Source organism: Empidonax traillii, unplaced genomic scaffold (genome assembly GCF_003031625.1).
Source record: "Empidonax traillii isolate 1590-97213 ecotype Southwest subspecies unplaced genomic scaffold, ASM303162v1 scaffold19:size3308961, whole genome shotgun sequence".
NCBI lineage: Eukaryota > Metazoa > Chordata > Aves > Passeriformes > Tyrannidae > Empidonax > Empidonax traillii.
The window spans coordinates 668,821-685,394 of record NW_020955212.1 but is presented as its reverse complement, the minus strand read 5'-3'; the positions used below and the strand labels follow the sequence as shown (position 1 = coordinate 685,394).

At 46.2% G+C, this 16,574-nt stretch overlaps 1 protein-coding gene across 1 annotated transcript; it reads right to left on the bottom strand.

Moving 5' to 3' along the window:
• Positions 1-3,737: 3,737 nt before the first annotated feature.
• Positions 3,738-16,415, bottom strand: MTURN (maturin, neural progenitor differentiation regulator homolog). Its single transcript, XM_027897282.1, has 3 exons — positions 16,207-16,415; positions 10,375-10,497; positions 3,738-4,047 (listed from the first exon to the last, which is right to left on the bottom strand). Exons 1-3 carry the CDS (start codon positions 16,366-16,368, stop codon positions 3,937-3,939), a joined length of 396 nt encoding a protein of 131 aa, XP_027753083.1. The 5' UTR covers positions 16,369-16,415; the 3' UTR covers positions 3,738-3,936.
• Positions 16,416-16,574: the final 159 nt, after the last annotated feature.

The following is a 16,574-nucleotide window of genomic DNA, read 5'->3' as shown; positions in this document are numbered from 1 at the left end:
TTGCAATCACATTAATGTTCAACCCCTCATTAACAATTCAATCAATACACAGGGAAAGGTAGCAGAGTGCAGTACATATTACAACCTCCTGTACGCAGTTACAAGCACTGGATCTTACAGTCTTTCCTCATTTCCTGAATTCCCACCTATCCTGCTGCCAGCCAGAGCCCAGTTCTCCACTGAGCCTTGTGGAGTCGATCCTTCACAGCACTTGGCCCCTAACACTGTGCAAGGTGCATTTAGCAGCAGGTCTTCAGCTACTACCCCGGTCCACCCCTGCACCCTCCCCTCCATTGTGCTGGCACTCCTCTACGCAGCCACACACTTAGCCAGATGGTAGGACTGATCCAGCTGGAAAACTGCCTGTCTGTAAAAAGGCAGAGGGTTACATGCCAGTCAGACCGACCCCGCAGCCCAGCTTACGATGCAGCCGTGCCGTGGCTTCTGCAGGTGTGTGGGTGGGTGCCTGCACCTTCCCCTGAGCCAAAAGGGTGCAAGCGGCCAGCAAACCTGGATGGCAGGACTTTGCCTCCTGCTTGGGCTACTGTGAATTGCTCTCTTACATTATGCTAGAGCAGAGGAAAGTCAGCCCCTACTTGTATGAGCCGTGACCCAAGGACTGGATGCTATGAAGAGAAAGGTTTTCCTGAAGGAAGGCTCTGTTTAAGGTTATAGTATCTGTCCTAGCTGGAGAGGAAAGAAAAATTTAGGGACTTAAAGCAGGGATGGAAACAACTCGTCTTACACTTTATTTTAGTAAGCAAAAAGCCTATTGCTGCTGTACAGTGTTATACAATGAACTGCCACAGTTCTCACGTCACTAGTCCGTAGAAAATGTGCTGCGACTACCATGTTTATGCCTGCATGCTGAAAGAATGTACAAAGTTGCATTAAGCTCTGGTTTTCTTCCACTTTTTTTTTTTAATATTCTTAAACTCTGACTTTTACAGTGTTGTAGACACTTCTGTGCAGACTCAGGTACCACACATCATGCCACTCATGGAAGGTCTTTTACCTCCAACTGAAAAAATCATGTGCTATGCATCTCTGAAGCCACCATCATCAAACCACCAAGGAAACTTGCTCTCTTTAGTAACCTTGGAAAAAGAGTCTTTAAAAAGTCTATTGAAAAGGAGACATTGTTAACAACAGGGTTTTCAAAATGATGCGAGTTGTTTCTAGGAGTTGTCCAAGCATTTTCTCTTCACTCACTCTTTGTTTTTATAAAGCTAATTCTGTATAAAAGGGCTTTTGAAGTGTGTGACCTTTGTTTAATAATTTTTAAAAAATTGGAAAAAAGGAGAGAATTTAGAAACAGTTTTCTTCAGCTGTATTACAATAGAATTACCTTTGCTTCTTATATTTTCAGTACAAAAGGCAAGTAAATAAAGAGACCCTGCATCTTCACAGTCTGGCACTCATCCAAGTCACTTAAATCTATGCAAAACAGGTATAAAACACGAGGGTCTTCCTCTCCTTTATACCAAAACTGTCACCAAAGCCTTCTGGGGAGCAAGTTCCCTGACAAACAAAACTCACTAGATTTTGTATCAGCCAAAGTAATGGTGTTTTAGCTCCCCTTCAAAGAGGTGTAAATGCCCCCACACTAGCTCAAAGGCCCAGGGAGAGGAAGAGATCCAGCATAATTTTAAAAACCAGGTGCTGGTTTATACCCTTATGGCTTCAATGTTAGGTTGCACTCAAGTTGCACTTAAGGTGCACTCAAGGAGGACCCTGGAAATGACAGGCCAGTCAGTCTCACTTCAGTGCCCAATAAAATCATGGAAAAGATTATTCTGGGAGGACACGAGGAGGACAATGCAGTCTTCAGCTACAGCCAGCTCGGCTTCATGAGGGGAAGTCCTGCTTGTGGAACCTGATTTCCTCCTGTGACAGGGTAACCCACCTAGCTGATCTAGGAAAGCCAGTAGATGTCATCTTTTTGGACTTCAGCAAAGTTTTTGATACTCTCTCAGTATCCTTCTGGACAAAACGTCCAGGACAAAGCTGGATAACTGCGTTATGTGAAAAGTGAGCAACTGGCTCACAGGTTGGTCAGAGGAGTTATACTGAGTGGGGTAACATTGGCTGGCATCCAGTCACTAGTGGGGTTCCACAGGGCTCCATTTTCACTCCAGTTCTCTTCAGGATCTTCATTAACAACTTGGATGCAGGACTTAAAGGAATACTAGGTTTCGCCAAAAACACTAAATTGGGGGGAGCAATTTAGTGACTCCCTCCAGGGCAGAGAGGCCCTGCAGAGAGAGCTCAACAAATTAGGGAGATGGGCAATCTCTCACCAACCCTGTGAAGTTTAACAAGGGCAAGTGCTGGATTCTGCACCTGGGATGGAACAACTCTGGTTGTGTGTATAGACTAGGGAAGGAGAGGCTGGAGAGCAGCGCTATGGAAAGGGACCTGGGGGTCCTGGTCGATGGCAAGATAAATATGAGTCAGCAGTGCCCTGGCAGCCAGGAGGGCCAACCTTGTCCTGGGGGGCATCAGGCAAAGCATCACCAGCCGGTCCAGGGACGGGATTGTCCCACTCTGCTCTGCACTGGTGTGGCCTCACCTTGAATATTGTGTGCAGTTTTCGGGTACTGCAATATAAAAAAGACGTTTGGCTCTTAGAGAGTATCCAAAGGTGGGCCACGAGGATGGTGCAGGGTCTGGATGGGAAGCTGTATGAGGAGTGGCTGAGGTCACTTGGTCTGTTCAGCCTGGAGGAGACTGAGGGGAGACCTCAATGCGGTCTTCAACATCCTCATGAAGGGAAGCAGAGCAGCAGGTCCTGATCTCTTCACTCTCATGACCAATGACAGGACTCGAGGAAATGGCAGGAAGCTGAGTTGGGGAAGCTTTAGGCTAGATACCAGGAGAAGGTTTTTCACTCAGAGGGTGGCTGAGCACTAGAACAGGCTCCCCAGGGGAGTGGTCACAGCACCAAGCCTGTCTGAGTTCAAGAAGCATTTGGACAACACTCTCAGGCACACGGTGTGATTGCTGGGGTCTCCTGTGCAGGGCCAGGAGCTGGACTTGATGATCCTGATGGGTCCCTTCAGACTCAGTGTATTCTATGATTCTATGATTCTAATTCATGTGCCACGAGGTTTGAGTAATAATTTGGCAGTGTATCAAAACCAGCGAAGCTTAAAGTTGGTTGTCACGCAGAAGTGGGATAGGCGATGGCTATTTTTTACCTCATTTGTAAGAAAGCAGCACTTGCCTCCGGATCACATGATGTTTGAGTACCAGGGTTGGCTATAATGTGTGCTGCTGATACTCATTACTCCCAATTATTCATTCAGCACTTGTAAACTCAGGTGTCAGTAAAACAACATTAATATGTGTGACACCCCCTGGATTTCCCACTTCCTATTATTTTTGTTTAGCCTTCACATGCACTTCTGTAGCACCAACCACTATTAAACTACTGTTTTTAAGGAGACGTTTCTCCAAGTTTGGTACTTTTTCAAAAACCATAGCTGTTGAACTAAATAGAAAAGCGCAGGTGGTGTTTGCTCTCTGTGCTGGTTTCCTCGGAAAGGTCACCGGTGAGGACTCGGCACTCTCACCACACGTTTCCTACATTCTCGGTACTCTACATTCATGTCAGCGAATGCTACTCTCGAGCACAAATCGAAGAGACAAGTCAGCGACAAAACTACTTCTAGACTGATTGCGGCAGAATGCTACCAAGACAACTCCATAGAAAACCCACTGAAGCAGGAGCAAAATTCAGGTCACTTCTTAGCAAAGCTCATCACAAATTATTATTATTATTATTTTTTTTTTTTTAAAAACCATTTTTTTGTGAAACTTTATCTTGGCAGCCAGATATCCCCTTGTGATGGGCTAATTCGAACAGGCTAACATGGGACCACCTGACTCCACCTGGTACCAAAGGCTTACGAATTATTTTAGCTTCTCAGAAAATCACTGCTGGCTGACACCCATCTGTTGGTGATCGGCTTCTGGTTCCTCTTCTTCCACATCTGCGTTATATTCTTCAAATGCATCATCATCAACATCTGGAAGCCCAAGTAACTACAAAGAAGAGAAAACACTGTGTAACAGTGAATTACCCACTCGTGCAGCTTTGCTGCAAATCTTCACACAAATCCTATGTGCCACTTCTTGAAAACCTTAAACCCTGGAATAACAGTATTGCATAATGATCTCAGCTCCCTTTCTCTCCCTCCTGGGATAGAGAAAGAGTTGAAAATGCATCCTCACACCAAATTAAGTGCTCAGAGACCGGAAGATAAATAAAACCAAAACAAAGCACTTGCAAAAAGCTTCACATTCTTCCCTGAGGTCGCATTATGAATTGCTGAGTGTTTAAGACTTGGCAGTGGTTTAACTTTAGAAAGAACCATGATAATACTGTAGCAATAGTTACCTCGGTTTAAGATTGTTTTTTGGCAACCCCGTAAAAGCCAAAGAAGAAGGCACCCTTATGCAGAACAGGCTAGTATGGAGTAGGAAAGGACTCACTAAAAACCTTAAGAACCCAACCTGTTAAATGTTTCTCTTGAACCCTTCACTCCAATACACCAGACAAAGCCTTGTACGCTGGGTGAAGCCCTTGCAGTGGGAAATACTGTGTATTCCACTCAAAACTGTCCGAGCCCATTTAAACTTCTGCAAACCAGATTTGGGCTTGTAAGGAACTGTCAGCACATCTTCTTTGGACAAGGTTTGGATGCCTCCACCTGATGGCTCTGATCACTGCAACGTCCCTTGTTCACTACAGGAAAAGGAGCAAACAGCCATGTTTGGACTTTTCTCCTCTCCTCCAAAAGGTTGCCGAGCCAACAGAAGTCAGGAAGACAGATAAACCAAATAATAGTAAAAATAACGCAACTATTGTGGAAATCTCATATTAGAGTCCTACACAAACAGCTATGAATAGCCACAAAGCAAAATCATATGCCAGGCATGACTGGGAATACCATGTATTTAGCTTGCAAGGGCTGGAAGAGCAGCGCAGGTGCACACAACATCCTGTTTGGAGAGTGATGCAGCTGTTAGCTCTTGAAAGAGGCAAAGCCCAGAAAAATTGGGAGGAGGGTGACACTCTCTAGGTGAGAACATGAAAATGAGAAGGCTGAGACAAGGCAGATTTTCAGGGACCTAAACTAATTCAGTCTGTGATCAACATTCAAGATTATTCAGTGGACGCAAATACAACGTACAGAATTAGGTTCTGGATGTAATGAAGCTTGTATTCCTCACTGTCACTGGGAGATGATCAGTTTTTTAGTTGCAGGGTTTCTTCAGCAGGGAAACGAAAGGAAAATTTTCTGACTAAATCCCCTCCTTTGGATTTTAAAAACACTTATGGAAAGACCCCAAATGGGAAATGTTCTTGTCTTCTGAGCAGAACAAAGTAAATTCCTCTGCGTACATGTTTTTCAAATCAAATGCTTAACTGAACGTGAAACTGCTTCGTTCATTTTCAGGATGCAGGAGTTTTGTTTCGTGCTGAAGCTAAAACCAAAATACTTTTCAAAAGGCAAAAGCAAGGACTCTCTAGACTTTCTTATACACTGGTGTTATTTTTGCTAATCTGGTGGATTCAAATTAAATGCGAGTGTTGTACTCCTCTGTTTTTATCACCTGGCAGAAAGAGTTTTGACCCCTTTTTTTTGTTTCCCCAGCTCTGGTTATAATTCCTCCTTGATTTGCAAGGAAATGAGGCACGTGGGTTTTCATTTTATGGGATGCTCTAAGACTTCCCCATGCAAAAATGAGCATCGAAAACACAATGTGCACCACAAGAACCGCACAGACGTATACAATCTCAGAGCATAGGAAACACATCCTGCTTTTCACACATCCCCTCTCTCTTCACCCTTGGGAAACCTGGCTTTTCTTTCCCTGGAGTGGTTCAAATAAGAGTGATGTTGGTGGTTTAATGGAGGAAGGATGGGGATGGGATGAGGTGAGGTGGGGTGGGATGGCATGGGGTGGGGTGGGATAGGATAGTGTAGAACGGGATGGGACGGGACAGTATGGGATGGGAGGCTCCTCCAAGGGAGAAGCAGTTCTATTCTCTCACACTTTACAAGCTTCCAAGGCACCAAGGACCTTGACCATGCAGATCTTGCTTTTAGAGGTCAAATCCTGTCACCTCCCACAGGACTATGGCCCCTCACTGCTGTTAACCCCTTACTGCTCTCTGGACCGCAGTGGCAAATCAGCCCACACTTTGACACCGAGGAGGGGTGATCAGGGTCCAAAGTGCAGGGAGCTCTACAAACATTGGGTCAAAATGGAAGGAAGGTGTAAAAAAGATAAGGACAAAATAAGATGATGAAGATGGCTTGAGCTGACCCTAGACTAACTCCCACCTTGTCTTCTTTCAAACACACTAGTTTCTGCTTCTAGTCCATATCTGCTTCATATATTACATTATCAGCTATGTGGCAGACTTAAAAGACTTAAATGGAGAGCAAAAATAAGGAGAAAAGAGGTAAAAGAGGAAAGGGGTATAGAAAGAGAGAGCTGATCCATCAGTCAAAGAGCCAAGGGGAACAAATCTCTCAGGTGGAGACTCGTGGGGAGGAGGAAGTCAGGAGCATGGTGAGGAGGGAGGGAGGAAAGCAGGAAGAGAAGATAACAACCAGCGGCAGCATCGCCTGAACTACAGCTGTTTATTCCTGCTGGTCAAACTACCCATCTGGAGGTAAAGGAGAGGTCACCAGGATATGTATGAATTCAGTGAACATGGGATAAACAGCTTTTACACTGCAGACTCCCTAGGTCAGCTGTAGGGTTTTTTAGGCTGAAGAGGAGCACAGTGTGCGGTGCCCAGAATTTGCTGCTGAATTGAACAACTCATGCCTTGGTTCTCTGCAAACACTGCCAGTCGGTGTGACGTCCCTCAGGCATTTCTTGTATTTGTCTTTCTTAACTCTTCCCAAGTGCCCTGATTTTATACAAATAACCTAGTAGTTATTAAGTTATTAGGAAGCAGATGACATCGCCTCCTACCAAAAGCTGATATACAGGCAGACTGATAAATTAATCAAGTGCAAGATCAAGCTTTGGAGGTCCATCCACATGATGCTACAGTAGAGATAACACAGTTCTGCTGGATCCTTGGGGAAAGGATTTAATCTCCATGCAGATGTGTTTACAACCACCAGCATGGGCAACTCTGGCACCTGAGTGTGGCACCTCTGACACCAGAGAGACAAGGGCATTGGAGGACTGGGATGCTCTGAGACAAGTAACAGTCCTGTTGATTGATCCCAAGTACCTGCATGGTGTCTGGCACTTTTGGATGCTCCCTGAATAAGTGAATAATAAGGCAAATCAGAGTTTTGGTGGAAGCTGACCCAGGAAGGCATTGATGGGCAAAGACAACATGCCGCCCACCACCTTCAGTAAAGAAACAGCTTGACTTTGCAGGATTTAGAGGTGTGGTTTAGCTGGTGAAGGTTAACCAACACTTTCTGAAAGCCTTGTCTAATGAAATATCTTGCTCTGGCACTGTAACATTAGGGAGAGATGCCTGAGAGCAGTGAGGGATGGTGAGCGGCCCCAGAGCACCCTCATTGCCTTCTGTGCCCAGGGAAGAGCAGAGAGCAGAGGGAAATCTCTGCCTAGTGTTGAGAGGGATGCCAACTGCCGGTCATCCCTGCTCTCACTGTCACTGAAACACAGGGCCCTGTGAAGTAGCAGCCAGTCCCTTCCTACCCTGCAGCCCCAGGGTAAGCTATGGAGTCCCAGCTGGTCTGTTACCAGAATGTGCAGAGCAGGGCTGAGCTCAGTTACTGCACAAATATTGGTCTTGGACCCCTCAGTTACGGGAGGGAAGATGCTCATGCTGTGCACAAGGGCATGGAAAGCTGCAGATGCACTGCCACTGTTCTCGTCTAAGTATTTCCCTTCAAAGGACTCCAACAAAGAATTTGAGAACTGTCTAATAATCTTGGATGTCTCCTGGGAATACTGAAACGGAGAAGACTTTCAAAAGGTGCTTAGCAAGCAAATGCCAAAAACCTAGTCCCCCCTCCTCCCAGACTGATAGCCAGGACCACCAGATATACTTCAGAAGAGCCCAGTCTGACCTTCAGCAGAAATTTTTACCTAAACTAACATTTTTCAAACTGAAGTTTGCCAGACTGGTCTCTGACAACAGACTCGCTTGGTACAGTGGAGAAGAAATGCCCTGCAAATGCACTGTTGCCTTAAAGCTGACAGCAAGGTGGTTTCATTAGCAAAACAGGTCCAGCAGAAAAAGGACGTGGGACAGCATGAAGTGATGCCAAGGAAATAATTTCCCAATACTGAAGAAAAGTGATTTTGTTGTGGAAAAGGCCTGGGGGCACAAAATAACTGTTTCCATACATCTGTGGTAACACCACTCATTTTAAAAAAATCTTTCCTATCATGTGTATGTGCTATTTTTAATAATTACAGTAAGGGGAAAATGTGAATACATTCCTTATTAGACTTATCTACACAAAACTATACCTCAAATCATAAACCCAGTTTTGTTATACAGATGCAAATCTCTCTGTACTAGGCCAAAGGAGAATCTAAGAAACTTACTCTCTGTGGTACTCCCAAGAGAAAATTAAAAGAGGTACTTGATTACAGTTTGCAAGAGGTTTCTGACAGTTGAAGACACCGTTTTTGAGCAAACAAAAGCAAAATGAAATTCAACTGCTAGGAAGCAAAACTAGAAAAATGTAGATTGGAAGTAAAAGAGACTTTCAGAGCACCACAACTAACAACGAGAAGGAAAAGTGCCCAGCAGTGTTGTATCCTTTAATTCACCTGAAGACTTTACATCAAGAGTGGGTATCTTTGGGAAAGACGCATTCCAGTTCAACCACAGTTTATGTGCCTGGTTGTCAGAATCATGGGGTGAAATGTGATGTATTAATGAAGGGCCCAAGCACATGAGCATAATGGTTCCTCTTGCTTTGAACCTTTTTATTTTGAAGAGTAGCTCAACTTGGTTTGACTGAAGTCAGTTTCTCAGTAACTTAAACTATGCTGAAATAAATGTGGTTTGAATGAAATAAGTAATCTGCACCAATTGAATTAAGTCTTTCTGAAGTCCTCTTTAGTTAAACCAGTGGAAGTTTCTCATCAGAGACGCAGCTTCTCTGAGCAGGAGAAAACAGCTAAGAAGATCCAAGAGCCAAATATTGTTCTGGGAAACATATTTATATTTTTTGTATGTTTTCACAATTGCGAGCAGCTGTAGTGACAGATCAGATTTCCAGTCCTTTCTAAGAAAAGTGTGCATCTGTTCTATTTATTTCCAGCCTCTCAAAGGATTCTTCAAAACGATGCTCTTTTATGTCAACCAGCTGTGGCGGTCTGCGGCAAACCATTGCAAGGGTGTAACAGAGGGAGGGCCTGTGCTTTTACATCGGTGCTCCAGGCACTCCCTTTTGCACTAAATACTTGGGATACATTTTCAGTCTTCTCAATCAGTCAGCAAGAAGAAGACAGGAAGGAAAAAGGTCTACATTTTCAGTTGAGCATAAAAATGTCCATCAGTCAACTTTCTCAAGGACATCCTGGGAGAATGGCTCTGGCAATGAACCTCTGCTCTGCTTTGCACCAAGTTGTTAGCCAGCCCCAAGCACTCAAAAGGAGAGGCTGTGCAAGGGGAGGATTTGGCAAAAAGGAAGGACAACAGTCAGCCTAAGACACCTCACCCTGATGAAATCCAGGCTTTGACCCAAATCTTAGTGTTAAACAAGGACAGAAAGCTGAGTAGCTGCAAAACAGAAACACACATGCCCCCTCCCCACAAAACCCAGCTTCTGTTCCAGCTTCTTCTCAAGCAGTGACCAAACTGGCGTTTGCAAACACCAAGTGGAAACCATCCTAACAGCAAAATCTGGATCACTTGGGAGGAAAAAAAAGCCAACCGTAAAATAAAACAAGCCACTCTGAGGAGAGATCGTACTTCCAGCTTCCCAGAGGTTTACTCTTGCTACTCATATCCTTGCAAAACTCCCCAATTCCAGTGCCAGGAAATAACTCCGCCACAAAGTCCCGCAGCGCTGACTCGCGTCCCGTCCCTCGGAGTCAGCGCTGCATCAGCAGGATGCAGGTCCCTGCCCGCTGCCACCGGCTGACACACCAGTTGGCCTCCCACCCCGGATGGGAGTCTCATCCCCTCAAACACAGAGGTGGAAATAAAAAGGCAGCTAACTTCCAAGGAACAATTTCCAATGGCCTAACAGTAGCTTATGTGTAACACTCGTGAGCCCAGGCAGCTGATTGGAAGTTAAAGTGCCTGGAGAAGAAAAAACCACATTGCTCTATCAGTGCTGCTCTATTAAGTCACAGGTAATAGTCAATGTTTAGAAGTTAAAAAAAAAAAAAGGCACTTACAGGTCTGAAGGATTTGAAGACTTTTTCCAATATTTCATGGAGCGTCTTTTTCCCACAGGAGGAGATGTAATCCTGTGCGAGCTGCAGAAAAGGTAAGCAGTCTTCACTTTCGCTCCACACGTGCTGAAAGCCAACAGCAACACAAGAAAGCAAAGGTATTAACAGGAATTCACGCCAACCTTTCCATGTGATTTTATGAGGTCACATGTTGTAAACATCTGCCAAAGTACACCGAGCCCCCTGCAGTTCAAGACCCGCCCTGGGGACAGGCGCTGCAGGCTGTTTCAGAAGCCACACTTCTGAGAAGGAACCTGCATTTTATTAACACGATGCATCAGAAAGCAGGGAAATAGATCCAGAAGTGAAAATGCAGCAGCAATGAAGGGTATGCACACTTTGTGCACACACATTTTAGCTATAAAGGTGTTTTTGTTTGACATCAGCCCTGCTCAGACCTGGAAGTCATGTTGGGTTTTTCTTCTTCTGCATCACCCACTGCAATGAAGCCCTCAGGAAGATAAAGCACCTCTCTCTCCTCCTGGCATTAGTGCAAATGTGATGTGACCCTGGAGGTGGAATTTGATGTGTAATTCTCCTGACGATGCAGAAGAAAAGATGTAAAACACACCCGCAGTCTAGACACGGAGCCAAGGAGAGACGTTTGGGCGCTCACAACATCCTGAAAATTCAAGCCTCCCCCCCTGTTTTGAGGTTTACTCTTCTTACAACCTGATCTTCTCTTCTCAGGTAGGTGCATTTAAACCCATTTGGGATCTTCCTCTCGTTTTGCTCCTGCTTTGGAGATGCTGCTTCCCCAGCCTGACTCTGCGAAGCCTCTCCCAAAACTCATGTTTATTCTGCTGCTAGGAAGTTGTTTGAAACAGAGCTGGCAAGTGATGGTGGGAGTGCTCAGACAAGGGCAGCACACAGCACAACACACACTAACATATAACCTTAAAGACTTTCTTTTTGAAGGCTCTGTGCATGGAACTGTCTTAGGCAGTCAGCTACTCGGAGAAGCGCGATACTGCCAAATTGGTTTGAGACTCTTGAACCTCCCTTTTTGCACAGCAGCTCTTTTCCCCGAAGTGCTGTGCAGCTTTTTACTCTGCTATAAACAGCAGGTTATGCTTAAACAAGGAAAAAGGAGGGTCTCTCTGAAGCTTAACTAACGTTCAGGGAAAGACTCAAAACGACAGATGTTTCAATCCCTAACATAAGGCTTGCACTTCGCCTTCCCCTTCAGTGGTGAGTACCTGCCAGGGATGCAGTTTTACACTTAACGAAAGAAAACAGCACTTAACATCATCTAAGCTGCACCTTTAAGATAAAAACTGTAGCTGCTTTGCTATGAACCTCACTTGACCTACATTTTCTTTGCTGCTTGTTGCATTTTACAAGCATAAACATAGCGAAATGTTTTGTTATGAAAACAACTCCGCATTACTGAGGAGGTTCTGCTCTTTCCATATAACCAGAGTCATCCCTTAGCCATTCTGGCAATAAAAATAAGTTCTTTGCAGTCTTGCCAACTCTCAAACACACATACCACAAGTCTCATGATACTTCATGCCATCTTAGAGTCATGGGCCTTGCAATCCTATAAATATACAACTAAATCTCAGCTTCTGTTTACAAAAAAAAAAAAAAGGCAGAAAAAAAGCCTGCACTTTGTGATTTCTATGGCCTAAAAAGGCAGAAGGTACATGAAGTGAACTCAAATGAGCCCTCTTTAAAATAACAAATGAACACTTTCAAATCAGAACATTTTAAGAACAGCCTCAAGATTTTGGAGGTCTGGCTCCTTAATTGAGGTTAGCAATAACTCTTTAGTTACTCCTAATCTTTTCATCAAACTTCAGAGCTGGATATTGCAGCTTGGAAATTCCTGGCTTGCGCTAAACCTGTGGTAATTGTTTATATGTATAAAACGATTATGACAGCTGAGATTCTCATTCTTGTTTAAATTGTGGCTTCTTTCGACTACCAGAGCTGTACACAGGAGCTTCTACATAAATGAAAATCAGGTCCTGCCCTTTAATAAATAATAGCTACTTCGTTCCCCAGGGAAAGTTAACCCCATGTTGTCCTATCATGCTCTTACAATCTCTTTTCAAGCTGCCCCACGTTTTAGACTCCAGTGTGAATTTGTCACTGAGTTTTTGAGGAGACTTTTTTGCGTAGCATCATAAGGCAACAAGCAAGTAAGGTTTCCAACAATCTCTCTACCTGCAAAAGATTTAAAAAGTTGACTGTAGCAACAGATGCACTACGAAAGGTCTCATGTGTCATTAGTGCACGCATCTCCTTCAGAAACAGCTTGATTTCATCTTTGCCCCCAAAAAACCTTAACCATAACAAATACCAGGGTTATGACACCTATAGGTCCAGCTGCATCTACAGCTCTCTGTGGAGGTTCAGTGCTGCAACCAAGGCAGTGCAGGAACGGTCTCAGCACTGACTCATGAATCTCCAGAGGAACCTGCAAAAGGAATTTTGGTACCTCAAAATAAAAACAAACGTAATTTGAGGATTCAGCTCTCCTGCTTAGAAAGTTAAAGCAGTCATTAAGGCTGCACATAAGGAGATGCTTTTCCTGGAAAACCTGATGCCTAAGGATCTCTTTGCAGTGGGAGAAGCAGGCTGCTGTCAAGCAGGTGGACCACAGTGCCCAGCAGTGACTGTTTAATTAAAAAAATATTAACCTCATCATCTGAGTATTTGTTTTCCAAGCTTGCCCAGTTTTGCTCGCAGTTGCTTTGTGTCACTACAAAAGCACACAGCCACTAATTTCCATCTCAGCTGACCTAGGATCATGGCTGAATTATTTAGCTCAGCGTCTACACACTGCAGATAGCTGAGACAATGCATAGGGATGCATCTGGAGGGGTTTGCTTTCCCTCGCACTTCCAGATGACTCAGTGTTGCTGCACAACAAAATCACTTGCTAGACCACCTTTTTCTAACCAGCCCACTTGTTGAGCACGGCAGCAAAACTTTTTCTGTGTGGGGATAATTCAACTTGCAGAAAATATTCAGGCTCACTGGCTCTGTTCTAAAATATTTTACAGGAAATCTTGCATCAAAATGGCCTCGTATTTTTTATTTATTTTATCGTTATTTTGAATACCAGTATATAAATAACATGGTGACAAAACTAATGACAGACTAGAAGGAATAGCATCACAACCCTCACCCTCCTTGATTATGGCTACACAAGTCCAATTAATTTCTTAAGAACATCACAAGCCTCGGGAGCTAAATTATACATAGTTCAGCTATCTAAAATGCTGATTCAGAGAGTTTTAGTGTCCAGGTGGTACTGAAAATGCCAATAAGCATCTACATGGGCCTCTTGCCTCCCTAGCATGCTAAAGACCTAGCTCAAAGATACCTTTTCAGGAAATTAAAAATATTTGATTGTTGTGATCTGGCATCTCTGATTTTACACAAAATTCAGAATTATTCTCCCCCAGATTGCATCTTGGCAACCTTTCCATGTTTTTCTCCTCCTCCCTTTTAAGTACATCAGGCTCATCATTTCCTCCTTACAAGTGGGTTATCATGGACTTCTCTGGCACCTCCTACATAGCTTTTTAAGTCGCATTATTATGAAATGAAGACATAAAAAAAGAGTACAAGAATACCAGGCACCAGATGCTTATTAAATGTAAGGCTCCTTTATAAGAGTCACAGGGTGCCAAAAAGGTTGTAAAGTGTGTCACCGTGAATTCTGTTTATATTTACTCACTTTCACACTCCACTGTGCTAAAGGCAACAAGGCTTAAAGTGCAAATGACAATCAGTCCCTTGGCTTTTCTTAAGTCTCCTTAAAATAATCTTTAGCCTGTAATTGCACGTAGAAAGAAAAGTTATCTTCTGGAACATAAGAAAAAAAAAAAGACTGCAAAAAACAAGATAGCCAAGCTGGAACTAGAAATTAAGCCCCACAGTGCACTAGTAGCAGAGAACAGGATGCTGGAGAATCTGCTCATCAGTGGGTCTTAATCACATTAAAGAGACACCATCAACAGGAAAAAAATTAAGAATGACACCTATTTGCCTGTTTTAAAAGTCTTATTACAAAAAGTGCCTCAAGTAACAATGCTGAAAGACACAGAAGAAAACAATGCTTCTAGTTTTCCACTGTTTATGTTCTGCATTTGAGGGGAGTTGGTCCTTCTGTTCAGGTTTACCACTGGCGGCTCTGGGCAGGGAATCTTTCCCACAGTAACCCTGGAATGAAAATATTTGTCAAAAGAGAGGAAAACGTGATTGAAAACTAAAAAAAAAGACCGGTCAGTGTTGGAGGCATGGGAATTGAGTCTGAAACTGCTTAAGATTTTTTTTTTAAAGTTGACTAGACTTTGTTCTGAAAGAGTTCACTCTTTTGCTGAGCAGTGTATAAAGAAACAAAACACGTCTAAGAAAAATAATGGGCTTTCTTTGCAATTTCCAATAGCATTAGTGTCCAGTCAAAGTTTTGGCCTCGTGCTGCACTGGATTTATCCCTGCTTAAGAGTCCATCAGGCATGGCCCTTTCTGGGCACAGGCATCTCTAGAGAGGAATGAGCACTGGGGTCTGACAGGCTCGTAGGTGCTGGGAAGACGGATGTGCAGGGCTAGTCCCACAGAGGACTGAGAGACTCCACACTCTGAGACGTTCTACTGCTACAGCTGGAGGTCCCATGTATCATCCCTGGACAGATGCATAACTAAACTCCAGACAACTTCTTCCATAATTCAGCACGACCATCTGCCCAGCACAATAAATAAATATCCTGCTTGCTGGGATCTGTGGTCCAGGAGAAATCACTTCACTGCTCTTTGTTTCCATGGACCCCCATCTGTCAAATGGACTCACTCTGCACTTACCTGTTCGAAAGGGACTTAGTGAATATTTGTCAAGCAGGTGGAGGGAGAAAACTTGCTCCGGGAAAGGAAAGACCTAAAACATTCCTACAATAATGGTCTGTGCTAGGAGCTATTTTGTAAAAAAAAAAAAGGTAGAATAAAACCTTTTCACTGAAGTTAACTCGCACTTGGCAAGTTACAAACCTCGTGTCGAGGTGTCGCTTTTCGGTGACTCTTCCTGCACTTCTGCTCACCACCAGGAGGGTCTGGACAAGGGGAAAAGCACCCCCCGACATCCTTCCCAAAGCCCGGTGATGTGGTGCCGGTGCCTTTTCTGCATGAAACTTGCCGCCGAAACCGGCGACGGGCGGGCGGGGAAGGGGGCGCGGCGGCACCTACCCGGATACCCCGGCCCCGGCGGGCCCGGGGGAGCGGCGGGGGGGGCGCGGCCCTCCTGTCATCCTGACTCCATTTTATCCCTGCCCATTCTCCATTTGCCGTGACAGTCCTGCCAGTCCGCCCGTCCCTGCGCCGTGCCCCAGCCCGGCACCCCGGGAGGATGGAGGCGCCGCGGGGGGAGCAGCAGCTGCAACCCCGCGGGGTGCGGGGGGGGCTCGCACCCGCCCCGGGGCCCGCAGCCTCCCCGGGCTGGGGTGATGGGGATGGGGGGGTGCGAGGGGGGTGCCCCCGCCCGCGGGGCCGCCCCCCACCGGCAGCGGACTCCATTTTGCAGATTGTGGGAGGATCCCCCCGGCCCCCGGCCCCGCCGCCCTCCATCACCGCATCCCTCCCTCCCGGGCACGGCCCCGTCCTCCGCCCCCTCGGCGCTGCCCCCTCGGGTGCTCCCCCCAAGCACGGGCGACCCGCACGGACGGAGCGTCCCAAAGCGGCGCAAGGGCTTCCCCCGCCCGCTCCCGCACACGCACGGGGGACACCCGCGCACGGCCGTGACCCCCGGTCCCCTCCCGGGGCACTCACGAAATTGTCCCCGCAGGCGGCCTCCGGGCACAGCACGTAGAAGGAGACGCCGGGCTCGGCGTAGAAGTCCATGCGCCGCTCCGTCTCCTCGGCGGCGATGAGCTGGAAGGGCGTGCGGGCGCACCACCGCTCCGCCGCCTCCGCCAGCGCCTCGAAAGCCATCGCCGACCCCACCGCCGCCGCCGCCGCCGCCGCCTCCCGCCCGCGCCCCCCGCACCGCCCGCGCCCCCCGCGCCTCGCGCCGCCCCGCGCCCGCCCCCCGCACCGCCCCGCCCGCCCCCCGCACCGCGCCGCGCCACACGATCCCAGCTCCCCGATCCCAGCTCCCCGCCACCGGCCCCGCCACCGGCCCCGCCACCGGCCCCGCT

Bases quoted from the DNA above. Each gene is read 5' to 3' on its own strand.
- MTURN (XM_027897282.1), bottom strand. From the start codon at position 16,368: ATGGCTTTCGAGGCGCTGGCGGAGGCGGCGGAGCGGTGGTGCGCCCGC. The intron at 10,498-16,206 runs GTGAGTGCCCCG...GTTGGCTTTCAG, and splicing joins CCGCCTGCGGGGACAATTTC to CACGTGTGGAGCGAAAGTGA. The intron at 4,048-10,374 runs GTAAGTGCCTTT...TCTTCTTTGTAG, and splicing joins TCTTCAAATCCTTCAGACCT to TTACTTGGGCTTCCAGATGT.